The sequence below is a fragment of the Copadichromis virginalis genome, linkage group LG17, assembly GCF_057382275.1.
Source record: "Copadichromis virginalis isolate Kocher_CV1m ecotype Utaka linkage group LG17, C_Virginalis_male_GT1.1, whole genome shotgun sequence".
NCBI classification, from domain to species: Eukaryota; Metazoa; Chordata; class Actinopteri; order Cichliformes; family Cichlidae; genus Copadichromis; species Copadichromis virginalis.
In genome coordinates this window covers 20175231-20196967 of record NC_140634.1, presented here as the reverse complement: position 1 = coordinate 20196967, position 21737 = coordinate 20175231, and the positions used below count along the sequence as shown (strand labels likewise).

The window sequence follows — 21737 nt, the reverse complement described above, 5'->3', positions numbered from 1 at the left end:
TTACCCCAGCAGGGTACCTGATCACGGGCAGGGCGTACGTGTTGATGGCCCGGATCTTGTTCTTACCATTCAGCTGACTCCTCAGGACTTGCCTGACCCTCTGCAGGTACTTGGTGTTTGCAGCTTTTCTAGCGGCCTCTTCCTGGTTCCCATTCGCCTGTGGGATCCCCAAGTACTTGTAACTGTCCTCTATGTCTGCAATGTTGCCTTCTGGTAGTTCAATCCCCTCAGTTCTGACTACCTTCCCTCTCTTTGTTACCATCCGACTACACTTCTCCAGTCCGAACGACATTCCAATGTCATTGCTGTATAGCCTGGTAGTGTGGATCAGTGAATCGATGTCTCGTTCACTCTTGGCATACAGCTTGATGTCATCCATGTACAGGAGGTGGCTGACAACTGCTCCGTTCCGTAGTTGGTATCCGTAGCCAGTCTTGTTAATGATCTCACTGAGGGGGTTCAGGCCTATGCAGAACAGCAGTGGGGACAGAGCATCTCCTTGGTAGATCCCGCACTTGATGGTGACTTGTGCTATGGGCTTGGAGTTGGCCTCTAGTGTTGTACGCCACATCCCCATTGAGTTCCTGATGAAGGCTCTTAGGGGCCCATTGATCTTGTACAATTCTAGGCATTCCAGTATCCAGCTGTGGGGCATTGAGTCATAGGCCTTCTTGTAATCAATCCAGGCAGTGCACAGGTTGGTCAGTCTGGTCTTGCAGTCTCGGCTGATTGTTCTGTCTACCAGTAGCTGGTGTTTTGCGCCTCTGGTATTCTTGCCAATCCCTTTCTGTGTCCCGCTCATGTATTGACCCATGTGCCTGTTCATCTTAGCCGATATGATGCCTGACAGGAGCTTCCATGTAGTACTGAGGCAGGTTATTGGTCGGTAGTTGGAGGGGACCGGTCCCTTCTTGGGGTCCTTGGGGATCAGGACCGTCCGGCCTTCGGTTAGCCATTCCGGGTGTCTCTCGTTAACTAGCAGCTGGTTCATTTGTGCTGCCAGACACTCGTGGAGTGCAGTCAGCTTCTTCAGCCAGTAGGCGTGAACCATGTCGGGCCCTGGTGCTGTCCAACTCTTCATACTGGAGACCCTTTCTTGGATATCTGCCACTGTGATGGTTACTGGACCCTGTTCAGGGAGGTCGCTGTGGTCAGCCCTCAGATCCTCTAGCCACTGAGCATTGCATCCTTCTCCCATATGCTCTTCCAGTATTGCTCCGTCTCCAGCCTTGGTGGTGCTGTTCTCTTATTGTTCCCTTGCCACTGAGAGTACACCTTTGCTGGTTCTGTGGAGAACAGCTGGTTTATTCTCCTGCCTTCTATCTATCTGGTGTACCTCCTCAAGCGGCTGGCCAAGGCTGTGAGTTTTTGCTTGGCAGTTTCCAAGGCCTCAGGTATGGACAGCTTGCTGTATTTCTTAGGCACCTTATTTGTCGCACCTTTCTGCAACTCCGTTAGTTGGCTAACCTCCCTCCGTGCTACTTTGATCTTGCCCTCTAGCCTCCTTCTCCATGGAGGGTACTGCCCCTTGTGGCTGTTCAACTTGTAGCCAAGCATCTCACTGATCACTGTTGCCGTATTGTAGATCAGCTTGTTAGTGTCGGTAATCGTGGTTGTAGGTATTGCCCGTAGTGCTGCATTAACATCATCTAGCAGACCTTCTGAGGGTACTTCACGTAATCTTGGTAACCGGCTACGGGGGATCCAGGTTTCAAGCTTGGCCATGATCCTATTTTTCAGGTCAGTTCCTCTCGCACTCAACGATTCTTCTCCTATCGCACTTGGGGCTATGTACCCAATTTCGGGTGGGGGTGATGATATCTCCCCCCTGACCTGGCATCCTGACTCCTCCTTGCCGTAGCATTTGTGTTGTACCTCGTCAATCTCTAGCTGTGAGAGCAGTCCCTTCTTTCGAATGTTGGAACACTGAGCTACTAGTTGTTTCGCCGTCATTGTGGATGTTGGGTATCGAAGAATCCATAGGTCCCTCATCCCACTTTTCGTCAGGGTGCCCTGGTTCCTCAACACCTGACGCGGACCTTGTTGATCCGGGCGACGTCCGAGCCGGCATGCCTTCATCTCGCTCATGTCTGCGGTAGGCTCGCTTAGCATAGGGGGTCTAGCCTTAGGACCCTTACTGGATACAGACGCCCCAGGCAGGAATCGAACTTGCGATCCTCTGTTCCAAAGGCGTGTAGTCTAACCACTACGCTATCCAGCTGCTTTGGTTCCCTGACCGGGAATCGAACCCGGGCCGCGGCGGTGAGAGCGCCGAATCCTAACCACTAGACCACACACACACATATATATATATATATATATATATATATATATATATATATATATATATATATATATATATATATATATATATATATATATATATATATATATATATATATATATATATATATATATATATATATATATATATATATATATATATATATATATATATATATAAGGCAATGCATATATATATGTGTGTGTGTGTGTGTGTGTGTGTGTGTGTGAGATATGTATATGTTTTGCTATTGTGTATGATCAAAGTTCAAATAGAAAATATTACCCTTCTTATTGGCTTCAGATGTCGCTTGAATCTTGATTATAGAGTTTTCTGCTGGTGCTGCAGTGTCATTACTCTTTGACTGTATGTCTTCATTCATAGTGTAGCTCTAAAAAACAGATATTTTAACTTAGCGTGCAGGTAGAGCCACCGACCTTTATAACAAAATGATGACAAGCTCTTGATTTTTTGTGAAATCAAGGTCTTTCTCGCTCTCAAATGACAGTGTTAACCACTCGATAACTGAAAACTTAATTTATCTCATCAAATTCTTGTTATTTAACCTCAGCTGTTATGGCTAGAAATTACTTTCTTCACAAATAAAATTTTAAGCATTAGAGAATAAAACATATTGATAAACATCTCACACATGTATCGTAACTTGTTGCTCCCTGTCAGTATTCAACAAAGACTGAACCAAAATGAAGCAGTTTGTGAAAAACTACATAAGATAAACCAGTCCACCCCAGGATTAAGTAAACTGCAGAACCACTTTTAGCAGCAATAACTTGAAGTGATCACTCTTTCACATCGTTGCTTCAATTCTTTGAGATTTGTGGTCGTTTATTTTTGCACAGCTCTCTTAAACTCCCACCACAGAATATCAGTTGGGTTGAGGTCTGGTCTTTCACTGGACAATTTCAACACATTTGTTCTTTTCTTTTTCAGCCTTTCTGTTGTAGATTTGTTGTGTGACATTTAGTTCAAAATATCTTTTGACTTCTTTAGTATACAGACTTCCTGGATGACTCAGCGACTGTAAGGTTTTCTGTGGATGCAAAATCATCACGTCTCAACCACAGTGCAGACAGTTGGTTTGAGGTGTTTGCGGTGATATGCTGAGTTTGGTTTTATGCATTATGGGTACACATCTCCACTCTGTTCTCATCTGTCTGAAGTGCATTGTTCCAGATATATTTTGTGGTTTGTTCATATGAAGCTTTGCAAATCTAAACTTTTTTTTAGAGAGAGAATAGAGACTTTCTCCTGCAGACCTTCCAAAGAACCTGTATTTGTTCAGTCCTTTTCTACTGACATGACGGTTAACATTTAGTATGCTAACTGGGGCATGTAGAGTCAAGAGCTCTCATGCTTTTGCAGTTTCTCTGATCATTTCACGTCCGACATTTATGTCCACTCCTTGGAAGATTGTATTAACACACATTTCTCACACTGCTCCAGATCTGCACATTGCCAAAACTTGGTCACAGTTGATGACGATGGTGTACTTAGTTTTTAACACACTGCTACTGCAGTTTGGCTTTTTTTCCCTGTTAAATAAATGATGACATTGTGTAGTCTGTCATGTTTTGTTGTGCACCTGAGGTTGTGTTTCAGAACCTGGTAAGGAACAGATGATTTTATTATATTTGTAAAACAAAAAAATTGACAGTGTACTTTCTTTTCATCAGAGTAGACTGCTATAAGTAGACTTAGAGGAGCAGTTTGGTGTTCATTTTGCTATGACAGTGAACAGGGACGATACAAAGACTTCATCTTTACCTCTGTTTCAGCTGCGCTCTTCGCTGACTCCTCTCCTGCAGGGTAAGTTAACAACAGGCAGGTTAAAAGATCGAACATTGAAGAAATGCTTTATCAAGTGTCAAAATATGTTATTTTGAAGAAATGAATCTCCTTCAGTTAAATATAAAGAGTCTTAGTTGTATTTATACATTGATGTATTAATCGAGATGCTGCCCCTGTCAAAGGTGACCTCTTTACTTTCAATCCGTCCAACTGAAGGATTGGAGCCAAACGTTTTACACACTGCTAAACAGTAACAGAATGAGCAATAATCCATTAACAGAAGTTACGCTTCACAAACTACACTGTGCCTAAAATAAATAACGACACACATATAAAATAAGGTAATGTAAAATAATATGATGTATCAAAAGACTACTGTTGTTAAGATACAAAATAGCACATAAAGTTAGCAAACAAAATTATAACTGTGTGAACAAACTGATAAATTGCCTGTTTAAATGTCACATGATCTGATTTACATCTTCTGATTGGTGGTGCTGAGGACATGGTCACTTTTCAGGACAAAGGGAAGTGACATTTTTGGGTATTTGCTAATAAACCATGTTTTGGAAGAAGGTCAGTGTCTAGAAGTGAACCAGCTCAGTTATTGTACACACTGACAGCTTTTACATGATATCGCTCATTTTGAATGACGTTTAGACACTTTTGGATCTGAACTGTTGAATCTGTTGGATTTGTAAGACTGTTTATTTCTTTGCAAATGAGCAAAGCATAAAATAGTTATTTCCCTCAATGCATGTTACTGTAGAAGTAAAGTTTTCATTGTTACCCTTCTCAATGTTTAAAGGTTGTGATGGGGTTTCAGATTCTCCTCCTCCTGTTGCGGTGTCTTCTCTTTTCTCTGACTGATCTTCATTTTCGTCTTGTGGCTCAGTCTGAGTAAAGAAGTCACTTGTATGACTTTATTTGCTGGCTGCGATGTCTGAGATTCAAACTGTACATGTGATTTGGCTCTATATAAATAAAACTGAATCGAATTGAACTTGTCATTATGTTCAGAACACAGACGTTGTCCTTTAATGATGAACAAACATTAAAGGGTAAAACATTACCTTTCCTCTGACTTCACGTGTGATCTCCACTTTTTCTTCTACTGCAAGAGGACATAGAAAAGATGATTGTGCAGTCAAGGCAACTGTTCTTTGTTCATGTTATTTGCATATTGTCCATGGTAAATGGGGTTGTACGCCGTCTTAGTGACTGGACATGGATCAATACTCAGTACTGAGTTTTATATTGGTTCAACAAACCGAGAAGATTTTCTGACCACACTGATAACAATGTGTGGAAGGCAGTAATTAGTATGCTGACTCTGAGGTAAATTATTTTGCTGCTTGCAAAAGATATTTGACTTTGTTGTTGCTGTTGCTTTAGTGTAAAGCGTAGTGTAAAAACATCGGATTTCATACAGAAATATAACTTTAATTAATGTTTACACATATGTCTCTGTGCTGAGCTTCATGTCTCTTCATAATCATGACAGAGGAAGACATTTTTTCCATTTTTCTGCTGTATGTACGAGTTGTTTTGGGACATGCATTTTTAGAGATCAGAGCTTGAAATATGTACTGAGAATTGTCCAAGAGCAGCCAACAAAAACACTTAAAAGTACTGAAGGAACAGTAAGTAGAGATTACACATTTGATATCTGTAGAAACACAGATTGGACCAAGCTGGACTCCTGTCCTTCAGAGCTTCTCTCCTTTGCACACTTTTGTGTTTAATAAGATTAATAATTCTTCTTCATGTTTAAACTCCAATGTCCAACAAACAACTCCAAAAAATATATTTTAAAATGCTCGGTCAGGCTGTCGTGATTAGATTACCTCTATTATTGGTGGAAGATGGTACAGATGCATTTTCAGTTTCACTTCCTGTGCTTGTAACGTTCAGCTCTAGGTGCTGAGCTTCACCAGTTTTATTCAATAAAGGCTGAGAAAACAGGTAATAAATAACAGGTTAGATCTGAGATAAAATGTTGAAGTGTTTGACTGTAAGGATGTACACAGAAATGCAATTATTTGTGTTACAGGAAAAATGATTCTATGTTTCTTTACCTTCTTTTAAATGTACAAAGATGCCTTTTGTCTGCCCTTTGCCTATGGTTAGATTAGTTTAGAATTATCTTTTTAGACTTTCTCAGCAAAGACATACTGTTTTGGGACATATTGTTTTAGATTGTTTTATCTCTCACAGCCTTCTCCCAGCTCTCTGCTGACGAGACTAGCGCCACATATGGAGTTGTTTATTTTATTTGTTTTGTATTTTCTTATCCTGTTCTCACTGTCTTTCCTATAAAAATTACCAAGCCACTGTGCATGGTGTGAGTTGTTCTTAGCAGCTCACCCGTGTACACGTTTGATAAAGAAAGTAACTTTGTCTCATTGTGTCTTTATTTCTCCTGGGTTTTTTACAGAGTTTTCCCCCAACATTTCTTGGTCCTTCGAGCCGGAGCGCCTCCATCGTGTCCCATCTCCGTGACCAGTCCACGTTGCTCGTCTGTCGACAGCCCACATACTAGGTGTGTGGTCAAAGACCAAGGGCGTTAAATTCGAGTCTTGGCCAACGTTCTTAGAAAGCGACCCACGGTGGTGGGGCCCGATCGAGGTGGACCAGACCCGGCGACACTGACCAGGTAGATACAGACACACTGACACAATCTTGCGTAAAATCGCATTTTGAATTCAGGGAATTTAAAATAGCGGAAGTAGCTCGTCGACTGGTAGCTTTGGAAGCTCGTCGACTGGTAGCGTAGCTCGTCGACTGGTAGCTCTGGGAGCTCGTCGACTGGTAGCTTTGGAGCTCTGGGTAGCTCCCCCAGCTGGGTCTAGACTGGGTCTAGGGAGTAAGTAGCTCTGGGAGCTCCCCTTATTATAAGGGTTCCGGTCGCGCGCGTCAAAGCTGTGAATGTGAATGTGTGTGTGTGTGTATTGTTTTAATTAACGGAGCAAGCTGAATTTTCACGGTCCAATAAGAGACTGAGCCGCTCCTACTGTGTTTTTCTTTCACTGCTGTTCGCTGAAGTGCTGGTGGCTTGGGAGAACGGTCGAGTTCCGCCTCGTAAAGTTCACACCGCTTTTGGAAATAGTCCGAAAGTAGAAGGGCGTGTGAACAACCACTCTCATTCCTCATACCAGCGAAGGTGGATAGCAGCTGTATTGCCAGTGTATAAATAAATAAATAAAACTAAATAAATAAATACATAAGTAAGATACACTAAATAATAAAAAATTGAAAAATGGGGAATAAAACCTCTAAACCTGTTGCCAATAATGGGCAGTATACACAAAAGTTCATTAATGACGAACAGTGGATAGAAAATAAATATCCAGGTGCAGGAAAAATCAGCGCAAGGAGATGGCGTAATCCTAAAAAGACGTCATGTCCTGGGTGGGAGGGTACGTGCAGCCCCGCAGCTTTAACACAGCTCAAAGATAGCTTATTAAAGGAAATAAGTGCAACCACAAATCTTAGAAAGAAAGGAAAACGCACAAATGAATTAACTTTCCTAGATGCATGGAAAAAAGAGCAACAGAGACGTGCTGAGAATAGAGAAAAGAGACAGAATAAAAAACAAAAGCAAAGCTGTGAGGTGCCTGAAGCAACGGCTGCAGCCCCTCCCCCCTATGTTACTGCCTCTGCATCAACTCCCAAGCAAACAGACAAAGATGCAGCTGTGAATAACCCTTATGGTTCAGTGCAGGCAGATTTAGCTAAAATGTCATTAACACCTGCACCTGAAGCAGATATAGGGGAAGATCATATAGGCAGGGAAATATGGCCTGACCCCCCAAGCCCCCCAGGAGTATTTCCATTAATAAGTTCACCTAACCCCAGATATGGTCAGCCGATTGGACCTATGGGGCAGCAAGACGCACACCCCACAATTCTTGTGTTTAGACCATGGTCACATGAGGATCGCAAAAATGTTCTTAAAGATGTCCCGCCCCTGCATGACGGTTTTGACATATGGAAGAGAGCAGTTGAAGCAATTAGGACTCAGTGGTATTTAAACGGTCATGAAATGTACCAGGTACTTCAAGATCTTTTAGGTTTGAAGTTTGGCTCAGTGAAAGGCTCTTTCACTGGGGGGGCAATCAATAATCCTTTAGATTCTTTAGTGGTCGGCAACGGACCACAACCCCTGCGTGCAGGTGACCCTGATTTAGAAGGCCAACTACATAACTTCTATGAACGTGTGAAATTACAGCTGGCCCCCAAGCCAAACTACAATAAAATAGGAGAAGTGAAACAGAAAGAAAATGAAACTGCATCAGACTTTTTAGACCGCCTGCGCCCAGTTTTTAGGCAGCATTCAGGTTTAGATTATGCCGATGGCGATGCAACACCATTCCAGCAGCAGTTAAAAAATGCATTTCTAAATGGCCTACTCCCACCAATAAGAGCACATGTAGAGAAACATTGGGTCACAATGACCACTGGCAACCTGCCGGATGCCCTGTTACATGCTGAACACGCCACAAAAGTGCACAAACAGAAAAATAAGGCTGACGTCTTCACCATAGATTCAGAGACAGGTTTCCTTGCATTTTCGGGAGGCTATCAGAGGCAGAGAGGGAAGCAAGGCAATCGGCAGCAAGGCCACAAACACCCAAACAGAAACAGCAGATATTTCAAAGACAATGCCTGTTTTAACTGTGGGAGAGAAGGTCATTTTGCACGAGATTGCAGGAGCAAGCCACAGACACAAAATAAGAGGAGAAACAATGACAGGCAAAACAGTGGCGAATCTATGGAGAACAGCGACATGTGACTAGAAAACACACAAGACATGAACGTTGATGAGGGAGGGGAAGTTTTTAACATAAAGTTTTTCATTTTTATAACGTTTTCATACTCTTATTTTTTGAAGTCTTCAGTTTTAAACATAAAGTTTTCATTTTAAATATGAAGTTTTCATTATTTTACATATAAAGTTTTCAATTTCAGGTTTGCATCATTTTAAAATATAAGGTTTTCATCCTTGTATTTTTTGAAGTTTTCATTTTACATATTAGGTTTTCATCATTTTTAAATATAAAGTTTTCATTTTACTTTTCATCCTTTTATTTTTTGTAAGTTTTCATTTTAAAATATAAGGTTTTTATCCTTTATTTTTTGTAGTTTTATTATTTTTTCTTGTTTATTCCACTTGTTATTTCATTTACTATGATTTTCATTTACTATGTTTTTCTTTTTATTATTTTCTTTTGTTTTATTCTTTAGACCAAATGACTGCCATTTCTGCTATGCTGACATTTTGAAAATTTTGGAAATTAAAAATTGCCTAAGATACTTAATAAATAATTTTCATAGACAATTGTTGTATACATTTAAAATAAGTTAAAACAGGAGGGAATGTTACAGGAAAAATGATTCTATGTTTCTTTACCTTCTTTTAAATGTACAAAGATGCCTTTTGTCTGCCCTTTGCCTATGGTTAGATTAGTTTAGAATTATCTTTTTAGACTTTCTCAGCAAAGACATACTGTTTTGGGACATATTGTTTTAGATTGTTTTATCTCTCACAGCCTTCTCCCAGCTCTCTGCTGACGAGACTAGCGCCACATATGGAGTTGTTTATTTTATTTGTTTTGTATTTTCTTATCCTGTTCTCACTGTCTTTCCTATAAAAATTACCAAGCCACTGTGCATGGTGTGAGTTGTTCTTAGCAGCTCACCCGTGTACACGTTTGATAAAGAAAGTAACTTTGTCTCATTGTGTCTTTATTTCTCCTGGGTTTTTTACAGAGTTTTCCCCCAAAGAGTTTTCCCCCCATAAACTGATATTTTATTCCTAATAGACCACACAAAAAATAACTGATGTTTAAACTGAGGCATTTTAGTATTTCACTAAAAATACAGGCTCATTTTGAATTTGATGGCAGCAACATGTTTCAGAAAGTAAGTACTTTAGTAGGTACTAAAGACAAACAGCTGGAAGGACATTTACAGCTAATTTGGTTGACAGGTCAGCAACATGAGCAGAGCATTTTAGGGTTTGTGGCAAGTAAAGATAGGCAGAGGTTAATCAATCTGCAAAGGAACTGGGCATTGTGGGTAACAACTATTGCTTGTCATTGGTTTTTGTAGATTTAAGCAAAATGTATCTTATGGACATGTTTGTATTGTATATCTTGAAATGTAACTCTTAGAAAATGAATATGTGTGACAGCTGTACGATTAAATGTGAGAATTATATATATATTGTTACGTTCTGGTCCCGGCAAGTAAATAAACGTAACCAATAGTTTGCCCCACTCACTTCCCACCCACGCACAAACCCCAACAACGACACCTTTGTTAAGTATTTAAGCAGCCATTTATTTTCATCAGCAGTGAGCAATGCCAAAACAATAAACAAAACTCCCTATAAAACAATCCCTAGTCTTCCCTACACCAAAATAAAAAGAAGCCAAAACAAAAGACAAGTCACTTACCTAACTATCTAACGAAAAACAGGAGAAAACTTGTTCAACAAAAGAAAACGGCTTCTCACGCCTACTAGGCTGCGACAGTGAAAGTTATACAGCAAAGGAACAAAAAAGTGACCGCCACTGGTTAACTTATTTACAATTATTTACATGGCAAGGCTAGAGGTACACGTGAATACTCCAGCCTGCACTACAATGACACAACACACAACTCTGTGACCGAGTCAACGGGGTTCCAAACAGCACTCCCAGGTGACTGTCATCCGGACGTTAAGTACTGGAGGTGGTCCATCAATTATCCAGTCGGAAGGTGTGTAGAGACTCCACCCAGATACCTAGCAGCCACGCCCAGGTGTCCACCTCCTAGGAGAGAAAAAAGGGAAAATACCGCCACCATCCTCCGGTGGGAGGCACAACACCAACAAACACATCACTGGGTCATAACAGTTTCCCCCACCCAAAAAAAATCAAACATCCAACCCCACACAAAGATGTTTGATTTACGACCTAGAGAGGGCATCAGCCATAACATTCTCTAAGCTCTTATATATCGGATCTCAATGTTGAAATCCTGTAGGAGTAAGGACCAACGCATGAGGCGCTGGTTGCTGTTTTAGAAATGTTCTAGAAAAGAAACAGACTGGGTGGTCAATGCCATTTTCATCCTCCTGCACGAGCACTGCACCCGCCCCCAAAACACTGGCGTCCACCTCTGAATCCTTGGCCCCTCAGGAACCGCCCAGGGACACCAAAAGTCTCCAGATTGCGCTTTCGCTCCTCTGCCCACGTCAGTCTGAGCCCATTATCAGATGAGATGTTGTCAAAGAAAAACTTTGCTTTGTCATAGTAGCACTTTGGACCAAAATGATCCTCCCCTGAACTCAGCTGCAACCCCTCCTTTTCCCTTCCCTCAGAATTCCCATCTTTTAGATTCAGCCCCTCCTGTAACTTCTTCTCAAGCGCCTCCTTAATGAATTGCGCGTTGGAGGAATCAAAATCAAAGTCTGTGTCAAATTTAAGGGTGGGAGATGGAGCATTAGCCACCATCAGCTGGCCTCTTCTGCGGTCCCTATGCCGTCGAGGTCCTTGTCTTTTTCTAGCAGGTGGCCTGGTTTCAGCATTTTGCTGCTGACTGTCCTGAAAAGTGAATCTACTTGGGTCTGATTGCATGGTGGCTTCAGCGACCCTTGTGGTTTGAATATTTGTTCTTCTCGTCCCCTTGGGCTGCCTCCTATTCTGCTGCTGCTGTTGCTGGGATCCACTCGCACCTCTCCTCTGCCTAAATGTCTTTACACTGACGGTTTGAACAGCCTTTGATGTGGCACGATCGAAACCACTGTTATCTGTAAGTGGTATATCGACTACTTCTGGCGACGGAAAAACTGTGCCGCCAGCTAGATCGTTTCCCAAGATGATGTCAATACCTGCAACCGGTAACTGGGGTCGCACCCCAAGCTTAACCTCACCAGACAAAAACTGAGACGAAAGCTGCACCAAGTGTAAAGGAACCCGTATTACACACATCCTAACTCCCCAGGCTAACACATCCGCCCCACAACAGGATTGAGCTGAAAACGGTAAGACCCCCTCACGAATGAGCGACTGTTTCGCACCAGTGTCTCGCAAAATACTGACAGGAGTCCGCCGATCTTCTCCTATCAAGGAAACAAAGCCGTTTGACACAAACGGCTTAAACTCCTTATCTACTTTATCATTTTCGGGTGCCATCACCTCCCCCCAAGTAGGAGAGTTTGTCTGTAGAAGGTTTATTGGGGAAGGAGATGTACCCTCCCTGGTCATTTCTTTTCTCTTCAGAGCAGGGCAAGCCGCAATAAGGTGTCCCTGCTCATGGCAAAAAAAACACACGCGGTTCTCAACGGATGAGGGGATGGCACGGCGGGTGCCCCTTGGAGACCATCGGGGCGGGCCACCGGAAGACGGAAAACTGTGAGCAGGAGCCGAAAACACCACTTTATGTGTCAACACAAACTCATCAGCCCGTATAGCAGCAGCGGCGAGAGTCGTAACCTTCTGTTCGTTTAAGTAGGTTACCACAGTGTCTGGTAGTTGATTTTTAAACTCTTCTAACGTCACCAACTCACGCAGGTCTTCCAAGGTTTTTACTTCTGTAGCATGACACCACTTATCAAACAGAGTTTTCTTTTCTCTGGCAAACTCCACATAGGTCTGGTTGGCGGATTTTTTCCCATCCCTAAATCTCTGCCTGTAAGCCTCTGGCACAAGCTCGTAAGCACGCAGGACAGCAGCCTTCACCGTATCATAGTCAAAACTGTCCTCCAGAGAAAGAGCGGTGCATACCTCTTGAGCTTTCCCCACCAATCTACATTGGAGTAAAAGAGACCACACATCCTTTGGCCAGTGCAGCGCACCTGCGATACGTTCAAACACTGTGAAATACGAATCCACCTCAGTTTCCCGAAACGCCGGCACCATTTTGATGTGTTTACTCACATCAAAGCCACCACCTGGCATCGGGGTCGGTGGCTGTGGAGATGGCGACTGCGGGGATGATGACTCCGGGGAGGGTACCTGCGGGGATGATGACTCCGGGGAGGGTACCTGCGGGGATGGTAACTGCGGGGCTAACCGAGGTACAGGAGGGCTGGCAGACACAGAGGCTCCCCTCTCTACCTCCAGAGCCCTGATCCTCAAGTGCATAGCGTCCACCTCCAACTGCTGTTTCTTTAGCTCCACCTCCTTAATGCGCAGCGTTAACCGTAGCTCCTCCACAGAAGGGCTAGGTGGAAAAGGGAGATTTTTCAGTGGGGCAGAAACACCAGCAACAGCCCCCAGCTCAACCCCCCCTGCAGGACCCGGCTCACCAAACAACCCCCTGTCCGTCAACTGGACACACAGGAGCTCCCTAAGCTCTTTCTTCTTCGCAGTCAACGGCACAGTCACATCAAAGAATTCAGCAACAAGCAAGAGGTCAGCCTTTTTACACCTGTCCAACTTCTCCGCAGACGGGCTCAGAGTGAAGTCCTCCAACTTAAACTCCATCCTAACACACACACACACACCCCCCACACAAGAAAAAACCGCCAACCAAGAAAACAAGCCACAAAAAGAACCACCAAAGGGACGAGCCCCCAATATGTTACGTTCTGGTCCCGGCAAGTAAATAAACGTAACAAATAGTTTGCCCCACTCACTTCCCACCCACGCACAAACCCCAACAACGACACCTTTGTTAAGTATTTAAGCAGCCATTTATTTTCATCAGCAGTGAGCAATGCCAAAACAATAAACAAAACTCCCTATAAAACAATCCCTAGTCTTCCCTACACCAAAATAAAAAGAAGCCAAAACAAAAGACAAGTCACTTACCTAACTATCTAACGAAAAACAGGAGAAAACTTGTTCAACAAAAGAAAACGGCTTCTCACGCCTACTAGGCTGCGACAGTGAAAGTTATACAGCAAAGGAACAAAAAAGTGACCGCCACTGGTTAACTTATTTACAATTATTTACATGGCAAGGCTAGAGGTACACGTGAATACTCCAGCCTGCACTACAATGACACAACACACAACTCTGTGACCGAGTCAACGGGGTTCCAAACAGCACTCCCAGGTGACTGTCATCCGGACGTTAAGTACTGGAGGTGGTCCATCAATTATCCAGTCGGAAGGTGTGTAGAGACTCCACCCAGATACCTAGCAGCCACGCCCAGGTGTCCACCTCCTAGGAGAGAAAAAAGGGAAAATACCGCCACCATCCTCCGGTGGGAGGCACAACACCAACAAACACATCACTGGGTCATAACAATATATATATATATATATATATATATATATATATATATATATATATATATATATATATATATATATATATATATATATATATTTTTTTTTTTTTTTTTTTTTTTTTTTTTTTTTTACCTTTGTTGTCGTTTCACTTTCATCCAACTCATCTATGGAAAAAGAAAAAAAAACACAACTTATACATAATGTCAGGTTTGATTACTACATTTAAGTCCTGAATGTTTCAGTTTGTTACTTTTAAAGTAACAACAGTCGCCTCAAAGCACATTACACTATGCAGTCCCCTATGAGCAGCGCCTAGCGTCAGTGGGAAGGAAGAACACCCTTTTGAAACGAGTAGACCTCTGGCAGAAACAGACGGGCAGCAATCAATGCAACCAGCTAGAAAGGTGAGAAAGAAGAAAAAAGAAATGCATAGGGAGAAAAGACAAAATGCAAGAGCTCAGACTGAAGTAAATGATCCGCATTGTGAAGAAGTGAACAAGCCCGCTCAACTGTGGGATAACATGGTACTATGAGGTATTTCAGATACGATGAAGTATTGTACATTCAAATCTGGATTTAATAGGAAGTCAGGGAAATAAGCTGATCCAGCAGACATGCCAGTGCAGGCCCACAGTGGGTAGATGTGGGTGTATTGTGGAACTGTAGGTGTGACAAATCCACATTTATCTCATGGAATATGGGGCCCAAGTGGTTGTGCAGACACAGGGTCCACAGCAGTTTTGCCCTGTTGGGTCCTCATGAGGGAAACCCATCATGGGCTTCATCAAGCAGATAAAATAAATGAAGTGAACGACTTTATATAAATGTAGGTCAGATGATTTATCACTTACTTGCGATTTAGTTATCAATGTTCAGTTTCTACGACTGTAAAGAGCAATTAAAACGTTAAGTGTGCTACATTAGCAGTTTGAGTTGTATCTAATAATTCATTAAAACAGATGAACGTTACAGTCAGTATTTAGCAATGCTGGCTCTTCACCATAAAATGTCTTTAACGGTGGCTGCTGGAGTCTCTAGTTTATGTTTGAGTTTTTTTCTCAGTGGGTTTATTCCAAAGTGGGAAAATCAATTTGAGAATAAGAATGAATTATGCTTCCTTATCATGGTCTCCAAGCCGGCATGGGTTCCTCGCTGCTTGGAAAGACTGGCTCAGGCATTGCTAACAAGGAGTAGGCTTCTTCGGCCTGCACTGACTAAAGAGCCCGGTTAGCTGACAGTTTATTTTGAACAATGTGGAACATTAAACCTGCCATCTACAACTACAAAACAGTCACATTTATTATATGCACCACTTAGCAGGGCTGTGGAGTGTTGGTGAAACAGCTGCAGAGCCAGAAGCACATAGTTAGTTTGCTAACGGTTAAGCTAGTTCACCTAAAAAAACACACTCATTACAGAAATGCTACAGGCACAGTCTGCAGTTAGTTATACGGGGTCCCTGCCTAATTTGTGTTTTACAAGCAGAACGAGTGTGCTATTTAAAAGATGAATTAATCAACTACAAAATCAGCTAGCAGCAGAACACCAGTGTGTACAGAGAGATCACAGTAAATGACACAGTACCGTCTGTGGCACAGCAACAGCAACACAAACAGAAGATTTTACACTTTCTTCTTTTTCTACAAAGTCTACGGTTTCTTTTTCCTCCTTTCTTTTCTGCTGTCTGCTCAAGCTCCTCCATCTCGGTGGATTTTCATCCAAGCAGAAGATCAGTAGTGTAATCTATCAGAGATGATTCAAAAAGAGAGATTAAAACAGAAAATTACAGAAAACAGAAAATTAAATAACTGCATCTTGGTTTCATTTTGAATCAAGGAAAAAAACCACAACTTTATCATAGCAGCAGATTGCAGAAATGAACTTTAAACAACTAATGTGCTTTTCCCCAAAACAAATACAGAATAAACTGCGACCTTAGCAGGTCAGCAAACAGATTTCAGCGGAGAGCTACTGTTGCCCAGACTAACAAGAAGACATAGTGACACAAACTGAAAACCGGTTCTGAATTTAGTAAAATTAGAAGTACCACACTGTGAAAACACCTGATTATAAGAAAAGCTTCATAATATTAGCATTTCTGAAATCTAACACTTTGTTGTTGTATTAAAAACAACCCCAAAGTGAAACTGACCACACTTGAGTGAACATGCTGCTTTTGGTTTTCTTTTCCATCTACATGTGAACCAACCCCTTCACCCTGCCTGCTATCCTTCATTCACAAATCACCCCTGACACACTTGTTCCATTGAAAACATTAACTTCTATAATTACAAGGCTATACATGTCTTGTGATCCACAATGCTGGCACTGTGTCTGTGCATGTGTGATGTGATCTGTGTGCGTGATGATTTGTGTTTGTGATGTGTGATGAATGATTTTCAACTGCAAAGAATGTCACAAATATTTGCAGACCTTTGACTGCACATGAAGTTTTTGAGCTTTTTGAGATTTGTGAAGTTAAACAAAAAATGATCCGTGGTCAGAAGTCATCATAATGTGTTTTGGTAAATATGAACCATTTTCAGTGTTTCTTTACATCTGGCTTAGACTGCGTCCTCTCTAAGGTCACTAAGAATGAAAAGGTGGCTTTTTCCCTGTTTTTGTTTTTTTAACTTTTGTCTCTGACTTGAAGGTTTTTTTCTTCTTCCTTTATATATTAACTGTCTACTTTGTTACCTTTACAAATGTGCTGATTCCTGCATTGACTGCAGTCCTTCAGTTTGTGGACAGAAACAAATGAGTTCTCAGTCATTTTCCTATCATGTAAAAAAAAAACATCTGCATCTGAACAGGGACTCAGACCAAACTACCTAGTTATCTGTCAGCTGCTCTAACGACTGTCTTTTGCCTTAGAACTGCTCCTGATTATATTGTATGTATAAAAATGTTAAACTAATATTTTTGAAAGCCCACATAAGAATGGAGGAATATGGCAGCAGGGACTTTACCGATGAGCAAAGAGTGGAGAGTACCAAACTTGTCAACTAGACAAAACTGACAGTAAAAGGAAGCTCAACCACATCAAATGTGAAAGCAGCAAATATGAAAGTTCATTCAAAAGTTCAAAGTTTGGTAACAGTTTTTCACAAGAAAACTAAGTAAAAACAATGTGTATAAGATGGATAAATTAAAGGAAAGCCCAACATAAAGCATCTTAGACCACATGCTGGATGATCATGTGCTGCAAGAACAGGTTTAGTGCTTGTTGGCATTTATTCTCCAAGTATTTCTGGAGGGATGAGCACAGTTCTTAAGAAAATAAATTCCCAGATTTGGTGTTTTAACCACAATATGGGAATATGTGCATATCTTTGTGGTCAGACGTTTACATCCACTCATCATGGGCATGAATGTCAGGGCAGTTTTGGGCTTTTCACAGTTTCCTCGAACTGTTCTTGATTACACAGCATACCTCCTTGATGACTTAATCCACACACAGTCCAAAATATACAGACAAGCTCAAATACAGACATACGCTCGCATTAATATAGGGTTTAACTTTTTGCCTTCAACAAATTTCTGGCCTAAATACAGTTGGATATTTGACCAGAATTAGCAGAATGTATTTAAATTCATGCCATGAATCCATGATTAGTGTTTGTAACTCTCTGATCACAGCTGCACGATTCACTGTCATCCTTATTAAACCTTTTAACCCTGGTAGAGCTAACTCGGCTTTGCAGTGAATGAAAGTAACCGACACACACACACACACATGCGTGTACTCACACACAAAAATGTTCCACAGTTAATACGTACTCACCTTTCCTTTGTGTTTCTGAGCTCGGTCCAGTTTGTGTAGATGCAGCTGCGTCTCAGTGAATCTTATCAGCACTGTTTTATAGAGTTCAGCGACCTTTGACTGGAGATCTGCCCCTGACAAAGCCTTCCCACAGGCTTTGAGCCAATGTCATGTAGTGTGAGAGGTGAATGAAAGTAAAAGTAAAAGTATGATATCATTGCTGCATTATAACATTTACCAGAAATGTTGTGGCTTAGAAGAAACTGTGGGCTCTTCATAACTGAGCATCCACATCAACATTTGTCTTTTTCTCTTCATGCAATTGGCTCAAGATCTATCAGATCATTACAGTGTTCAGTTCTTTAGAGACTTTAAAGCTCTTAAAGAGGATACATTTCTCCAGACACTGCAGGTGGTTATTTACACATGCAGTTGATTATTGTGCTGATAGGGTGTGGTCTGTGGTTCAGAACAAAGAAACAATGTGTGCAGGTGCATGTGGGGGATTCCCGTAGTGCCACTATGCTACAGCCACACTGTAATGTTTTACACAAAACCAATAATTAAGATGAATGTACTCTGAATGGTATTTGCAAACTGTGTTAAATAAACCGTTGAACCCCACCAGCTTTTAAACTCACACGACTGGAACATCTTACTTTGACAGTCATCGGTTCATTTCAGTCTCCACTTTTTAAAAGAGTCAAGTGTCTCATCAGATTTAAAATTAAAAGCATTTCCATAATATTATATTAAACCCTCTGGAATAAATGCACGAATAAATCACCACATAAACAGTACATATAACTACATGCAAGGTCTTATACAGGAGCATAACTGCTTCTAAATTTAAAACTTAAAATTCAGTTATGTTAGCTTGTGACAAATGTTAAGAGATATCTTTTTTTAATTTCATATATTGAAAAAAGCTCTTGCTGTGGATAAAAGTTAGCTCATTCCTCTTAAACAAGTATCCACCCATTCACAATGTTTTAAAAAAGATGTTTTTGTTTAGAAAGATGAAGACAGAAAGCTTAAGTACTGTTTCTAATGTCTATCTGAGTGGCAAGCCTACAGCCAGTATTGGTATTATCAGAGTCATTTTATGTTTCTAAGATGTTGAATTAGTTATTTAATTGCATTTCTGAACAGAAAATTTTGTTTCCGTATTTGAATGTTCTGCTTGATTAATTTCTTAGAGAAGTTCGGTGTGATGAAGGAAGATTTGATACATATAGCACTAAACATCATAGAAGACATTTGAGATAGTGGACCATATAGCATAACATCAACATAATGGCTGAAGTGAACATGGTTGTAGAGTATATGACCCAAACAGCATAGAAAATAAAATAAGGCCAAGATTTGACTCCTGGGATATTCCACTATATAGAACAAAACCTCCTGCTGTATCCTTTACAATGATACCATGGTCAACTCAGATCCAAGAGAAAGGTCTTTAGGTCAGTCTAAGCGAATTAACTTTGGTTAGATTTTTGAGTAGAACAAGCAGTGCAGAGGTTTCTACAAGACTGGGATCTGAACTAAATCTAAACAAATATCCCAACATTACACTGAATATAAACTCAAAGCTTACTCTGAAACTAACGAAAACAAAACTAAAAGTAAATATACTAATAAAAAGTTAACTGAATAAAAAAAAACCCTCATAAAAATAATAACTAATGAAAAATACTGAAAATACTGTTGATGAATATCTGTTCAAAACATACAACATGCAAACATGCAAAATTATTTTTTAAATATTGACCTTTTTACTTTATTAAATGGGTGTAGACATCAATCTATGAGTAATTTCTTTCATCAGAGGTCCAAAGGAAAGGCTTAAGGTCTAGGTAGGGTGGCACATACCTCTTCAGTGACAAAAATATGTCAAAATCCCCCCATATGTAAATGGAGTCAACAAAATATCCACAAAAGCACTTTAAAACCATTTATTTATCATTATGTCTTCTAAGAAAACAGACATTTTAGGGACAGTGCGACTGTACAGTTATTGGATAAGGTTTGATAAGGCGTGACCAGCAGCAGTGGCAGAGCCTCACACTGGTAATATTTCTGCTGTAAAATTCCTGCAGTCGAGTTTTTTAATGTCACATGATCTCTGTGATGTTTTTCCTGACATGAACTCATAACACGTTGAACAAACAGTGCTGTTTGTCTCTACCGAAGGCCTTCTCTGTGTCTAAAGATGTGCAACTGCTTTCTGAAATATGTTTTGGAGCAGAGGTGTTTTTTTCAGGAACGGCAGTGCTAAGTTTTATGTGTTTGCCTCCCATCCAAGTAGACTGGGAGGCAGAGCCTTCAGCTTTCAGGCCCCTCGTCTGTGGAACCAGCTCCCAGCTTGGATTCTGAGAAGAAGAGGAACAATATTTGTCTTAAGGAGCAGCTGTCCTGCTGTGCTTTGCTTCATCAGTGATTGTTGATCAACCACTGACCTCCAAGCCCTTTGTTCCTTCAGTGGTGCTAGTTTCAGTCATTATGCAAATGTACTGTTTATAAGATTGGGAAAACCTGCAGTCACCTAGACCGAAGAAGTCACTTGGATGAGTGATGAAACGTTTCTCCCAATAAAAACGTTACGTCCAGAAGAAAAGAAACTTTTTGGGATTTCCTTCCTCGGATGATTGAACATGCACCAAGACATTTGTCTCACATGATATAAACACGAAAAAAATGAAGAGCAGATCAGGCCTGGATCCCGCTGCTGTACTGAACCCCATCAACAAGACTGGCTACAGGTACTGACTACGTTTCATGAGTCATCCAACTGACTTCTTCAATCTGAAACTGTGGCTTGACAAACCTGGACTGAAAGCCAGCACAGGGACACTGACCATGACCTCACAGTAACACGCTCTGAGCACAAAAGCAAAAAAGGTTGGGGTTTACCACACCAGGAAAGACCCCAAGGGTAGGCTGTGCAGCGATGCTCCTGAGACAATGTAGGGCATAAGGAGCACAAGAGCTCGAGAAGATGTGGAGGGTGAAGGCAACAGTGGTCCCAGTTGTAATCTGAGTACTCGATGCAGTGGCCCCCAAGCTAGGCGAGTAACTCCAGCAGACCCCGGGAACAACATCTGAGATCTCTGTCCAGAAGAGTGCAGTCCTAGGAATAGGTAAGATACTGCGAAGGACCCTATTTTTTTATTTTTTATTTAATTTGTTATTTTGGCACCATGAGCCCTCCATATTTCTCAACATGAATTCGTTGAGTTGCTCTAGTGTCCACTAGATGCCACTAAACAAATTTCATCTGACTCGAGGCAAATGGAAAACCTCTTTAGAAATATAAAGTTAGTGCTGTTTGGTATTTAAATGTTTTATAATCAAATTTTAAAAAAGATTTAAAATGAATCTTTCTTTATTATTTTATAGTCATATTAAAACATTTATGTTTATTTGATTGTTCACTGTCACTCTGTGTTATGACCTCATGTTGCCTCTTATAGTGTTTCTGTTTATACATGTTTACCTCGAATGTTATGTATGCTGGCCCACACACAGCTGAAACATGACTACATTTAGCCTTCTGGCTCATCAATATAGCTCTGAATAGTGTGTGTGTGTGTGTGTGTGTGTGTGTGTGTGTGTGTGTGTGTGTGTGTGTGTGTGTGTGTGTGTGTGTGTGT

The 21737-nt window shown here is 41.2% G+C and overlaps 2 protein-coding genes and 1 long non-coding RNA gene across 3 annotated transcripts; 1 reads left to right on the top strand and 2 right to left on the bottom strand.

Moving 5' to 3' along the window:
• Positions 1 to 4027: 4027 nt before the first annotated feature.
• Positions 4028 to 16053, bottom strand: LOC146689336 (uncharacterized). Its single transcript, XM_085436169.1, has 6 exons — positions 15906 to 16053; positions 14454 to 14485; positions 5941 to 6046; positions 5167 to 5207; positions 4884 to 4989; positions 4028 to 4104 (listed from the first exon to the last, which is right to left on the bottom strand). Exons 1-6 carry the CDS (start codon positions 16021 to 16023, stop codon positions 4028 to 4030), a joined length of 480 nt encoding a protein of 159 aa, XP_085292295.1. The 5' UTR covers positions 16024 to 16053.
• LOC146689338 (uncharacterized) lies at positions 9020 to 9823 on the top strand. Its single transcript, XR_014916077.1, has 2 exons — positions 9020 to 9193; positions 9239 to 9823. It is a non-coding gene; the product is annotated as an uncharacterized LOC146689338 (long non-coding RNA).
• LOC146689337 (uncharacterized) lies at positions 10425 to 12385 on the bottom strand. The gene has a single exon (XM_085437192.1). The coding sequence runs from the start codon at positions 12346 to 12348 to the stop codon at positions 11209 to 11211; it is 1140 nt and encodes a 379-aa protein (XP_085293318.1). The 5' UTR covers positions 12349 to 12385; the 3' UTR covers positions 10425 to 11208.
• Positions 16054 to 21737: the final 5684 nt, after the last annotated feature.